At 38.2% G+C, this 14270-nt stretch overlaps 1 protein-coding gene across 2 annotated transcripts in view; it reads right to left on the reverse strand.

Annotated features, from left to right (window-relative positions):
* Positions 1 to 878: 878 nt before the first annotated feature.
* vipr1b (vasoactive intestinal peptide receptor 1b) overlaps positions 879 to 14270 on the reverse strand; it is an 87221-nt gene continuing 73829 nt past the window's right edge. For both annotated transcript variants that reach the window (XM_072688881.1, XM_072688882.1), the window contains exons 9-13: positions 14164 to 14236; positions 10744 to 10835; positions 8989 to 9118; positions 7549 to 7590; positions 879 to 4563 (exon numbers count right to left, since the gene is read on the reverse strand). In XM_072688881.1, the coding sequence (XP_072544982.1) occupies positions 4354 to 4563; positions 7549 to 7590; positions 8989 to 9118; positions 10744 to 10835; positions 14164 to 14236 (547 nt within the window). In that variant the 3' untranslated portion in view covers positions 879 to 4353. The remainder of the gene's footprint in view (positions 4564 to 7548; positions 7591 to 8988; positions 9119 to 10743; positions 10836 to 14163; positions 14237 to 14270) is intronic.

Consider the following 14270-nt stretch of genomic DNA (forward strand, 5'->3'; position numbering starts at 1 on the left):
CCTGTTTGCAGCGTTAACATTCAGACACGACAGGACTGCTTTACACACGTTATGAAATAGAACTGTACAAAGTTCAAGTTATTTTACATTGTACCTGCACAAAACGACATGAGGGAAAACATTCGGAGCTGAAAGGTATATTTTTATACAGAGGTGACCCAGTTTGAAAGATTATTTCAACTGAGCTGCTTTCCAGGACCTCCCTGGACTTTAACTAGCCGCCAGTTCAGGCCCTTAAAACCTGGCAAAAAGAGAACGCAGCTGTCGGCAGACCACACCCTTTTTCTGTTTGACCTCAGTCAGTCCTAGTTCAGCAAACACAGCAGATACAAAAGAGCTCTTTGTGTAACAGCACAGTATAAAACACTTTTCTTTGTCAGTGATAAGTTCAGAGATGGAACAATGGAAGTCCTTTAACCCGAGACATGCTCACACGTTTACGCTCAGTATGCTTGAGCACGGGCGGTTCGGACAGAGTGTAGACCGCACAAACAGATTGTCCGCAGCTGTTCTGGCCCATTAAAGTAAGCTAATAGCAGATGAGAACAGAGAAGCTAAGCTGTGAGATAAGCAATATCTACTGCATATTTACAGTTTATTTCACTACTGTGCCAATATAACATCGCTGTCACGCAAAAACACTGGATCTCAAAAATGGTGACTTTACAGAGAAGGAAAAAAACGTTACTTTCAATGAAAGTCAATGTAAAAAGATTATTACAGGTAATTTTGGAGCTTTTCTTTTGGTCCATTCATCATACAATTTGTACACAATGTAAAGATCTGCCCGATTTACATTATATCAAAAAGTCAAAAACAGCAAAAATGGAGAAACAGCGATGACAATTATATTTATCATAAGTCTGAATTGTAATTAACTTAAATACTTTTTTTTTTTATATATGTACATTTATATATTAAAATAAAGGATTTATCCATTGAGGGCCCTTTGTGACTGATTCAGGCCTCGCCCACATTCATTTTTTGAAAATGGAATACTTTTTCTGCATTTCAAACACTGGCATTTGGAGCCAGAGATTTTGGAAAACACTCGACTTTTTAAATTACACTTAAAAAGTCATAGTTTTCTTGTGGACACACAGTATAACAAACATTTTGTACAAAACTCTATAGTGGACATGTATTAAAAGCTGGCCACATGAAATGTCTGAAATGTGTATTTTTGTTTTAGCTCTGTCGTTATGCAGTGGTTACTATAGCGCAGACTGGGTCTCAATTCCCAGCCCAGACAAGCACACCACACTACACCAATAGAGTGCTATGGGGAGATAACTACACTGTAAACTGCAACACATTTGTTCATATCTTGTTTTTAAGTAAACTGTTCATTCATTAGTGAAGTAGTACATTAATTATAGGGTTAAAATTGGCAAATGTTATTGCTTCTGGAAATGCTACTGAGTTACAAAAAAAACCTATTTGAGTAAAGTGTGTTCAAAACATTTTCATAATTTATGCTGTTATCAGTTACAGTGTAGAACTACATTCCCCTATCTCTGTACCACAATTAAACAATCACCGCTTTAACTTGGCCAGGTCATTGCATCTGTGTGGATTTTAATATTGCTAATACTGGGTTTGATTACATGTTTACAGTGTAGTTTAGCATAACTCCACCATTGTATAAAGGGGTGAGAATTTACTGCAACTGCGCTGTCCACAGAATGCTTTACTACTTGATGAAAGAACAAACAGAACAACAGTTTCTGGACTGTGAAACAAATCTGAACAGTACAAATGGCTATATGCTACACAATAGCGTTCTTTGACTCATTACAGTGACCAGTTTCTTTAAAGAACCATCTACAAGATGGATCTTTTATATAAAGAGAACATGTTTATTTAAGCATTCAAATATGAGTCAACATGAGCTGGCATAAAACCCACATTGTGCAACACAGTGTAGTTAGGGAGGGATTTTACTCAAATGAGCATTTTCAAATCATTTCTTGTGTTGAGTTCCTGAGTTGACAGAATTTTTGAGGCGCTGCTGGTGTGGGTGGGGTTTTGTTTAATAATAGGGGGAAAATATGTTTTGAGAAATATCTGGACATTTGTGGACGAGGCCTTAGTTTTACGTAGTGACGCCCTGGATCTGAAATTCTCCGTAGCTGTTTTTCCATGGATTACTGCTGAATGGGATCTGACATTTAGCAGTAAAAATGTCCCGTCCAGCTACAGCCATGCAAAATAAGATATTGATGCTAACACGATCACACACATTACAAATATTGACACTGATCGGATGACAAGGAATGATGCCTCACGGGAATGATGATGATAGTGCAGAGAAGGGCATTCAGCTTCCACACCCACTACTTCTTCATTTACACACACACACACACACACACACACACACACATACAGGTAATACGAGCACACACTGTGTTTTGGAAAATTATCCACAAAATACTCATAAGAACAAGGTGTCTGGGGAAAATGTCACATTTTCTCTCTACAGTGTATCTCCATATATGTTGGATATTCAACAATCCATGTTTGGTTGTTCCTTTTTTTGGTGTTTTTCACTTTATCCTCACATGTATAAGAGTTATTTATAAAGACGACAGGCCCAAGCGGAGAATGAATACCTTCTACCTTTCCTCCACTTTCTTAGTCAGTCTCATTTGCTCTATAGTAGCCCTGTCCTGCACACCTCAGTGCTTTTTCTGCTCTAACACACCTGATTCAACTCCTCAGACTGTTATAAAAAAAACCTTTGCAATGTTAAAATAGTGTTGGAATAATAAAACACTAAAATGTGTAGTTTAGGGAGACTGTACGAGCAGTTAAAGTTAAATGGGTCCTGCAAGCACAACACCTTCACATTTAGCAAGAGATGTGCAGTAGAGATGTAACCACAGATCTGTACCCAAGTAGCAGTGTTGTACTTTTCTTTCTGAAAAAGTGCTTTCTGCAGCAAGCTCTGAACTCAAGCAATGGTTCAACCAAAACTCAAATTTACACAGTCGTCCCCCTTTCCCCAAATGTAGTCTGTATAGCCCAGGTGTATAATACTGCATGCTTAAATAATCCCACTTGCCTCAAACTGTCTTCGGTAATCTCAAAATGACTTCTTTCTGAAGGTTCTAATCCTGCAGATCGAGGTGAAACATGACTCTAAGAGTGTGAGCCACAGATATCAAAAGAACATCTTTGTTATATATAATATAATTTTTACTAGCTTTCCTATTGGACTGCTAGTAGTATGTTAGTACTGAGTATTGCTGGTGCACAAAAACAATTTTTGGCGGTTCTAGATTTGTTCCTCTTCACAACTGACTGACACTTGGTTAGATGTCTGCTTGTGTTCAGTCAGTCACATATCTGGAGTTTCCAGAAGTGTGATTTCATTCATAAAAATCACAATCACTGTCACTTCCTAATTACGTTGGCAGTCAACCTAACCTATTAGGCCTTCTGTCCAGCTCCTGAAGCTCTAACTAATAGGACAGCTTGCTTTTCTGAACGTACCAAGATACCATGAAAAATTATTTTGAAGATCTTTAGAAATCTTTAAGCTTTCATAGACACCACTGCTGGTTAACTACATTAGCTCTGTAGCTCTGATGGTGTAGGAGGAAAAACTGCAAATGTGGGGCTGAACCAACGCTTTAAGAGTAGCACTGACTCAAATGACGTTTTCAGGCTGCAGGCTTCAGAGTCAGCACGAACATTTGGGCAGTGATGCTGCAACCATTGTTGAGCCTTATCTTGTTCTATCTAAACAAAACTCTTTTCAACACACTCTGAACTAAGAAACACATGGAACAAATGTATGTGCACTTAGCCATCACTAAAGATGCTTAAAAAAAAAGTGTACATAAACAAAATGTGTGTTGGCACATTTACGTCTATCCAAATGACTTCCATTTAAGCCGTACTAAACACACATCAGGTTATATTACCTGTGATGATTCCACACAACTACATAACGTTAGGCAGGTGGCAGTGAAGGTCAATAACGTCTTGTTACAGTTATCTGACTGAATATCTGATTGAAGTACTCTGGGAGGACAGTTCAGATGGACATTTGTGTTTATACAAGTAAACAAGTAAACATCCTTTGAACATCCACTTTTAAGCTCTATGTATCTCAAATCTTAAGAGAATGTGGTATGGAGTGCTTGTGGAACCCTCAGGCTGACTGAATCCTATAATGCTCCTTCCGTTATCCTGATGCACACACACGAGTGTACGACACACGTCATGAGTGAATCTACACTAGATGATTGTCCCTGTGTCAGGTGACTGGACCTCATGAACCATTCAGTGCCCAAAAAGCAGGGCTTAATTTTCCCAAACGGCTGCATGCGCGCTGGTGGCTGGTGGCTAGATCCCTGCAGAGTTACATGTGATGGAGGACTCGTCGTGGCAGGCAGAGGCACGGCGGGTTTTGGGGCTACACCGAGTCAGCATGGTGATCTGCGTGCTGAAGTTGTTGCCGTTGCTGCTCATGGATGGGTGCTGGTATTTTGTGTCAGAGCCCAGGAATCTCTCTAGATGCCACCGCCTCCACTTCCTCTTTATCTCAGCTTGAACCTGAGAAATGGCAAAAAGACGCTAGTTCAGACAGAGGTATGAACATCAAGGTGTTTAGTGTGTCCACCTTTACCTTCTTCTCAGAGATTCGCTTTTAGTTTTTTCAGATTTCGGATTCCAACACATTCCAAACACATTTAATGATGTTAAGGTCTGGAAGGTCAGTCCATTGTTATGCTTTTTGTTTTGTCACTTATTGTTCTTAATTATACATGCTTTATGCAAGGGGATTATCTTCTAATTTCCTCAAAATATCTCATCATGAATAAATGACTTGTACATATTGGCAGTAGCAATGACAAAGGGTGGTCTCTGGCCTTTGTGTAGTATATTCTGGCTAATTTGAAAGGAGTCCCTTCCTTAAATTTTGAAAGTGGTCTGGTCTGGAACACATTTGTGTGTTTTTTTCAGGTCTAAACAAAACAATAAGAAGATGGACAAAAGCCTAAACTCTAATGAGAGCATTCATTTGAGTGTTTGAAGATCACTTTGGCATTGTGTAAACACAGGTCAATCCCATTTTGGTCTGGCAAATTGACTGAATGAGAATAATACAGAGAGTAGTATAACGACTGCAAGACACTCTTGCTGGAGCAATATTCTTGCTGCGGCCTCTTGTGTCAGAGTGGATTTAGTCTTAGTTGTGGAAGCTGAAGGCTCATTAGGGCCTTAATACACAAGGAGATGTGACAGGTCAGACCATAACGGACAACTTGCAAAAAACACAAAATATGACAAGCATGATGTTCTCCAAAGAGAAAAGCTGAAGTCTAATAGATGAATGTTTTATATATTCAGTTATTGATCTTTTATAGAATACTGAAGTTCAAATCTTATAAACCATATTAAATCATGTTTCTGAAAGTACTTGAGACACGCTAGAGAGAAATACCAAATAGTTTTTTCGTAAAATGTAGCTTAGCTTTGAAGAAGTTGAAGTAGAACATTTTGGTCATCGTGTCATATTTAAATTGTCACATCAATAAATATGAACTGTAACATGTCAAGTCTTCTATCCATATTTTGTATTTGTATCATGTTTAAGTCTTTTAGTGTAAAAAGTGTCTTTGAAAAATCAGATCTAATTTAATCACCCTCTTGGAGGCTGTAATATAACACAGTTTTAACACACTCAGAACAGGAAATGGCCTTACACAAACTGTTGCAACAAAGATGAAAGCATATAATTGTGTAAAACATTGTTGTATGCTGTAGCATTAACATCACCCTTCACTGGAACTAAAGGACCAAAACCCTGAAAAACAGCCAGCCCAGCACACCACACTGTACTGTTGTGATTCATCCAGAGAACACACTTCCACGGCTCCAGAGTCCAGCATGGGCGTTCTTTACACCACTTCAGCCACCTGACACTTGGCAATGCACATTGTGATCAGCTTGTGTGCAGATGTGTGGCCATGCAAACATTTTCATTTGGTAAAGTCTCTGACACGAAGTTATTGTGCTGATATTCCTTCCAGAGGTGTCTGGAACTCTGTAGTAAGTAATGTATTTGAAGATAGTTGTGTTGCGCACTTCAGCAATCAGATGCAAGTTTGCATGGTCTTAGATGTTTGGCAGTATAACATATATACACACACATAAACTGTATGATGTTTAAAGACACTGAGCTCTTCAGTAGGACGCATTCTACAAATTCTACAGTGTTTGTCTAAGAACATGGCATGACTAGTAAAGGTGTCCACATACTTTTTTTTTCTTATAGCAGAACCTATAGCAGAGTGAGAGCCAGACAGACACATGGCAGTGATAGTTGCAGCATAAAAAACAATGAATTTATCTTCAATCTAAATTCAGATTTACTTGTTATTTTCAGAATGCAAATCTGAAACCACTGCAGCTGTCATGATAAAAATGTATTTCAATTCTGCTGATATTAACAGTTCTACCCTGAGGTCTCATGTCACTAGCCATATTTATTAAGATACATATATTTTCATGCATTTAAGATGAAAAGCACATTTGGTTCAAACAACACAGGATTGAATTCATTATGTTTTCATTTGTAGCAGAGATCTGTGTTTTCTGTTTAAAAACAATTCCATGCTGCCTTAATTGTTGAATACAGTGCAGTTGTTTCTGTGCTAATTTGCTGTAATCAGAGTAAAAATAAAATGTAACTACAATGTGAAACATATTGCCATGCACTAGTTTGTAACAAAATAAAAAAAGAAATATGTAAGATTTCTAGATTAAAATCTGCATATATCAAAACGTAATATATATAATCAAAGTATTACAAAAAGTTCCCTTTTAATTGTACAAGACCTTGAATTCCTTATTAGTGGTGGTGATAGGACCCAGGGGATGCAATTCTGTTGCTGTCCATGCAGTTTACATGACGTCAGATTTAGGAAATTCTTCATATATCTTTACTATCTTTACTGGGTTTTGGTGTATGAACTGATCAACCAGAGTCTTAGGTTCACAAAAGTATCTACCAATTAAAGATGAGAGACATATGGCAGACACATAAATTCATAAATTAGACAGGGCGAGAGGCAAAGACGCGACTTCACAGAGACGCAAAAGTATCTTAACCCAGCTCCATATCATTCTAACTGCGGATGTGAGTCCTGTACTGATCTGAGATGCAATTGAAAGGGCAGACTCCACAGATTCAGGAAATGTTTTAACTGTATTATTACAACGATATTAAAAGAAACATTCAGAAATAAAGGGTAACAGTACCACTGACCGCATAACTAGTCTGTCCTAGCAGATTTCTAGAGCTACTGGATGCTAGTGAGAGCTGAAGTGAAGAACGGTAAGTAGGGAAGAGCTCAGAGCTTGATGATATGCTTCCTTACAGACCTTCAGGACAAGATTATCAAGAGCACGTAAACTTCATCCTCCCACTGCATCCAGAGATGCTTATGGAAAAGTTATGGCTTACTAAAGTTCACAACTTTGTAAGCTTTTAGTGTCATTTTAAAATAAGAATAAAACACGCAGATCACCTACCTCACCATTTAAAAAGCAGTAAAGGACGGCCACCACGAACCCCTGTAGGCAAAGTAAAGACATCTTATTTACACTAGTATCAGGGAACATTGTTACAGGCTCATTCATTCAGCACTGCCTCTCGAGGATTGCACACATTAATTACACCGCGCTAGAGTACTAGGGATGCCTGCCAGTTCATTTATTCAGAGGACATGACTGTGACCCAATGTAATTACTATATGGGGGCTATTCCTCTATGACTCCTGAAGCACACAATAAGCAGATTTGACTGAGGGGACACATGGCCTCCCAGAATGCAACACTTGCAGCGCTGCCCGCCAGTCTGGAGGCTCTGCCTAAATCAGAACTAATTACGCTTGTGTGCTGAGCTAGCCTAGTTTAAAACAGAAACAGAGGAGTAAAATTAGGAAACAAATGCAGCTGGAGTGCAGCCAAGGTGTGCTGAACAGAGATATTCACAGTTCACAGCTGCTTTATCTGCCTGTGAGCAAGGCTTTCAACATTTCCACTGAGAGACAGTTTGAGCCAGGGCTTTGTTATTTGGTCTCATGATACACTATAATGTGTAGATATGTTGCATTTGGACATTTGTGCTAAACTTAAAAAAACATAATTTGAGACTTTTACAACCAGACCTATCAGTTCAGGTCATAGATTACCTGCACAATAATACTATTTTCTGCTGGCCCCTACAGAATTCTAATAGCATGATAACACTAAACTAATAGCAATGCATTTGATGACTTTTTTGGTCATTCTAGAATAAATATTCCTCTATTTAAGTGTGTATTTTACAGTTTCAATATCCAAGTCAATATTATTTAAAGGCCTACAGAACCTTCACTAAATATAAAGGTTTCTTTTAACCACATTAAAGGTTCTTCCCTCTCTCACACACATCTCTATTACAGACATGGTTCTTTATGGAAGTGATTCTACTACACCGTCACTCAGCATATGCAACAATTTAAAGCATATGTATTTTTAATATATGAGTATATATAAAAGCACGTTGTAATGTCATTTAGCATGCTAAATGTCCATTATTAAGGCATATACATTAATTACATATACATGTATATTAGTACATGTAATACAGTAATTGCATTTATATGCATGTATATTGCCTTTAAATGTCATCTCCAGTGGTATTAATACGATGTGACTGTACCACAGACAAACCTTTTATAAAGCCTTAATAAAATGCAATAATAGTAGTACTATCTGCTTTTCTAAATGATTCATACAGTAATACAATAAATGACACTTTATAATAAATGACTACAGTTTTCTATAATGTACTCAATGTTCAATAATCGAATATTGTGAAATACAGGAAATCAAGTATTAAGCTATTGATTCTTACAGAAGTATATTAAAGCAGAAGCATGAAGCAGAAAGTTGGTATTCAAAAAAGCCTGGAAAACCAGTCCTTACCTGGAATGACCCAAGGATAAGATCGAACACCAGCCTCAGCTCTGTTTTTATGTGCTCTGGAATAAAGGCGAATATGATGAAGTTTATCCCGAAGAGCGGAATCAACAGCAGCGTCGATTTAGCCAGCCTCCTACGGAGTGAAAGCAAAAACAACAACAAAAAAAAGGGTTTTAGGCGAGAAATTTCTTTCATCTGTAACCTGCATGCATTAGCAGGCCAGGGCTACCTTCCAAAGCACTGTTGTATTATCAGGTTTGGAAGCAGAATGTGTAATATTGTAATAACAACATCAGCAGTGATGGGATGAAATTGCAGGGGCTTTAAGTAGCCAGCCTCATGAGTGCTGCATCACAGAAAGCTACTTAAGGACAAAGGGCATTAAATCATGCGGACAGCTGTGGCATGAGCCACTGACATTTACAGAGATTAGACTGTAGAGCGGCAAACCTTCCCTTGCCGTTTGGTGCTGGGAAAGACCCAAAATGCCTTTTCCTTCTTGTGCATAAAAAATCCACAAGCTAAAATGCTTCACTATGCGGTCCTGATGAAGGACTGAGCAGCCTCACTGTGGCTTTAGAGGTCAGGCCATGTCCTTTACATGTCGGGTAAAAATATACACATAAACAAGAAGTTGCTGGGTCCATGATTGGACCTTGAAGAACTCAGGAGATCCTTCACCCAGGGGTCATTAAAAGTCAGTCCTGGGGACTGATGCTCTGCATCAGTTTTGAGAATATTTTTTATACTTTTACAACACAGCGAGCACTTGAAGAGCTTGTTAATTAGTTAATGGCTGAATCAAGTGTGCTAGTTTAGGGCAAGTACAAAAAAAGCTTCTGTTATAAATGTTGTATCACACACGACATGATTTATTTTGATGTCATTTAATTACTTTTAATTCATTTAATACAGGAACTTATTATTAGGTATATCAGTGGTCCCCAACTGTGTTCGTGGAGAGCTACTCTCCCGTAGACTTTGAATCCAGCTCTAATCCACCCCACCTAATCCAGCTTTGATTGGCTGATAAAGTGTGTTAGATCTGGGTGGGAGTTGAAACCTGACGAAAGGGAGGTCTTCAGGAGGAAGGCTGGAGACCACAGCCATATACTATATGAGTTCTATGAAAGTTGCCCTCAGACTAAAGTAGTACCAGGTAATGTATGATGTATGTATAATGTATGTATGAAGGTCACTTTTCACACAGTGTGCTGACATCAAAATACTTTACTCATGTATGGTTTCCAATATTTGAATATTTGTTTTAAAAGCTCAATAATTTGTGAATTATGCTTCACAACAGTGTTACAAATGGAACAGCTGTCTTCCACTTCAGCTTAAGGGCTCTCAGGTCAGCACAATATCATTTACCCCATAAAGCTTGTCATCTTGTGAATACTGATGTCAGACATTCACAAGCACTCTACAACTCTTTTTAACTACAATACTCAGTGCTTATATATGTGTTCTAAAGTCTGTGTAGATAAAATAATAGATCAATAAAGTTACTGTAGTGTTTACAATGTTATGTAAAAAAGGAAAAAAGTCAAAAGTTGAAAAGCAAATCTGTCAAATGCAAATAAAATGTAAATGTAATTCATTGCAGTTTGTGTAATTAAATTATGTAATTACACAGCTGCTAAAATAAATTATGTAATATCATTGGAGCTGGGTAGCAGACATACGAAAGCAATAACTCTCGACTTCTAAAGGTTAACTACAAAAAACGTCAGACGTGGCAAACAAGGCACTTACGAATATTGGTTGGACTCGTTCCTCCCGATGTCAGGGCAGTTGATCTTCTGCCGCAGTATGCGAATGATACAAATAAACAGGATGAAGTTCATCTGTAATCAGAGGACAAAACAACAGTGTAATTTCTGTGTTCTCTCCCTCTGCGTCATGTTCTATAAATTGCAAGGAGCCCGTTAGACTAATGGACCACTCCGAGCGTAAAGTGTTTACTCGTGTTGCCTCAGCAAAAGCTATGGCTGCCATCTACTAGTGGAGGTACAGCTGGCACAAAAACCCTAAAACAATAGCAGTGGGGGGCATATACAGAGAGAGTACAGGGCTAATGGCCTCTCTTTCAGTAGTGTACATGTACACGCTTTTGCCTTTCTATTCTCGATGAGTAAGACTATGAGTGGGCAGGGTCTATTCTATCTTTGCATATCCCACAAATTACATGCTTACTGGAGAGTGCACATCGCAGACATCATAAAATCTGCATAACCATTTTAGCCCTATTTTGCAACTGTGGCCATCCACACCCCCCCAATCATTCTCTATCCCTGCGAGCATGACGAGGCTACTTCAAGCTTTTGATGGCATGGCGTGCATGTTATAAAGCATGAGTGAGTTACTCCTGCCAAAGTCAATCACAGTGACAATGGCAAAAACCTTATACATAAACATACAGTCACTGAATAAATGTTCCCCTTTTCTTTGCTACTTTGTCCACAACTGAAGGCTTTCATGTGAATTGGCACATAAAAGTTTCTAGTCAATATTAAGTACATAATGATACATTTACAGAGACAGGGAAAAAAAACAGAACACATATACTTAATTGAAGTAGCCTCAACAAAAATGTTATATCAGATGTTTGAGTGTTTAGTGAGTCCACCCTGTACATTTGTTACAGGAGGGTCATTTTCAGTGTTTCAAAGTTCAGCTTTAACCATTCAATCAGTGTTAAACAGGATGATGTTAAGTAAAGGTTAACTGATCAAACCTCTTGGTGTCACCAATCGTTTTGCATGCTGCTTCTTACCTTTTTTTAATAAATTTTCCTTATTTACATTAATGCCTTTTGGGCACCACTTAACTTTTCAGAAGAGCCGAAATATTGACCAGGGTTGCCAAATTTTTTGCATGCCACTGTCTGTATTGTGCACTTATTATAAAGAACCTCACTTCCTGAAAGACTACAAATCCCCATTTCTCACTGTTTCAATACTGTCTCAATTCAAGGTTGATAATACAAATCTTATTGAATAAACCGTAATAGTGTCATATTTCTGGAGCTGTCAGGGCATGCAGCTCTGTCTCCATTTCTTAGTGAAGCTGAAACACAGCTTGTTTAGCTTGTTTCCTTGTTTAGCTCACTCTAGCAGCCAATTCCAGCAGCTGGGCAGAACTATGGTCAATATTCCTGGTCAATACAAATGGCCTGTCAGCCCGTTTAGCGCTGCTTTAGAGCGCAGGATGATGTTTGTGTTGTGCTTGTGTCGGTCCTGGCCAATTATGCGATGTGTTTGTTTTTCAATGGTTAGACTTTTCCAATGAGCTTTCAGGATGAGTAAGTGTCTAGTAATACAGTGCAGCTGAAGACAAGCAGTGTTGCTTTCCTTTTTTCCTCTATACATCTACTCTATCCTTTCTCTCGCTGTCCTGTCGCTGCCACCCTGCAGGAGGTTGAGTGTGAAAGTGTTCTTCACACTTTTGTCCTTATTGATATTTCATGTATGACCTGGTCCCCTGAGAGGCAGCCACATCTGTCACAAACAAAGCTTTCTCAGTCCAGCACAACTATGCCAAATGATTCTGCAAACGGGTAAAAAAGTGGTGACTTAATACGCTGCTTGGGGAACAAAATGTGAGCAGTTTCGGAATGATATGATTGATTATCATTGATTCCAATAATATGAAATGAAATAGAAAATCAGTTTATTGACTGGGCTATGTTTTCCCTTTTTAATCTGCAACCGCCTCTATTTAGCCTGTTTTATTTGATTCTAGTTATCATATTTATTTATCTTTCATTTGCCTTTTATTTCATATTATTTAAATTATTTTAACTTTTATTTGTAGTTATTGTTCTATATTTTACATTTCCATTTTTATATTTATTTTTATATAGATATTTTATTTTATTTTTTATATTTTATACTATGCCCCTAATTAACTTTTTCAATTTATCTAATGTGTATTAATTTATTAATTTAAATAATATGTTTTACATGTTTAAATTCAGCTATCTAGTTATCTATTTTGTATAAATGCTCTGTGTTTGAATAAGGTTCATGTTCATATGAATCCACTTCATACACTCTATGAACTGGGGGTCAACACTACAGAGCTATAACTACATACTTAAAGTTCTGCATTCCGGGCTATTGATGACAGGGTTCGTGGGTTCAATACCCGGCTCGGCAAGCTGCCACTGTCGGGCGCTTGAGCAAGGCCCTTTACCCTCTCTGCTCCCCGGGCACTGGAGTTGGCTGCCCACCACTCTGTGTGTGTGTGCTCACTATCCCTAGTTCACTAGTGTGTGTGTGTGTGTGTGTGTGTGTGTGTTCACTACCACAGATGGGTCAAATGTGGAGGACACAATTGGCAGTACATAGTACAGTGACAAACACTTGCACCACAATTACTTGCACCAGCACTTGCAAGTACTACCTTTTTAACCTTTACTTTACTACAAAGACTGATTGAGATGACATTTTACATACATTTTCCATATGCTGCACAAAACCGTGCTCTCATATAACTATGAGCTACTGTATAACAACACAAATTGCCAGAATACACTAGATGCCTAGTTTTGGTCTGAACATTTCACTAGGTTAGCAACTAAAAAACAAAAGCTCAAAAGAGCTCAGTGGTAGATTTTTTAACTGAAATTTAAATGCGAGTGAGAGTGTATCAGATACTCTATCTAGGAGATCTATTCCTGCTAACTATCTTTAAAGCTCATTTGTATGGTGCAAAAAAGCAAGTAATGTCTGCAAAACAGTGAATTAATAGGTGCATGCATATCTGTACAGATTAACCTTTTAGATTAGTCTTTAATAGAGTGTAATTTGAAGGCTTTATCTAAATTGCGGTCTCTCAGTGCTTTTTCAACACAGCACACCCAGACCTACTGGCCCTCGTCCATCAGGGCCTCTATTACAGCTGCAGAGAAATCAATAATTGCCATTCAGAAACACTACTGAATGTGTTCATATTTATGTCCTCAGGGAAATATGAAACTCAATTCTGCATCACGCACCAAAGTACAAGGTGACAACAGATAAGAGACTGAAATAGCCTCTATAGTTACCCGTGAATGACAGATAATTTAATATAAACCACGGCTTGCTAATATGACCACGTCAAATTATGACCTTAGATTGAGCACAGTAAATTGCTTTCTATTCCCACCATGAAAGTGTGTGAGCTCACCAGTATTGAAGCTAATATGGGGGTTTTGATAATCCACCAGAATGGGTCAGAGTTCTCTATGATATCCCAGCACCTGGCAGGGGAGAAATGAAATGTATTCATAGATG

The sequence above is a fragment of the Salminus brasiliensis genome, chromosome 1, assembly GCF_030463535.1.
Source record: "Salminus brasiliensis chromosome 1, fSalBra1.hap2, whole genome shotgun sequence".
NCBI classification, from domain to species: Eukaryota; Metazoa; Chordata; class Actinopteri; order Characiformes; family Bryconidae; genus Salminus; species Salminus brasiliensis.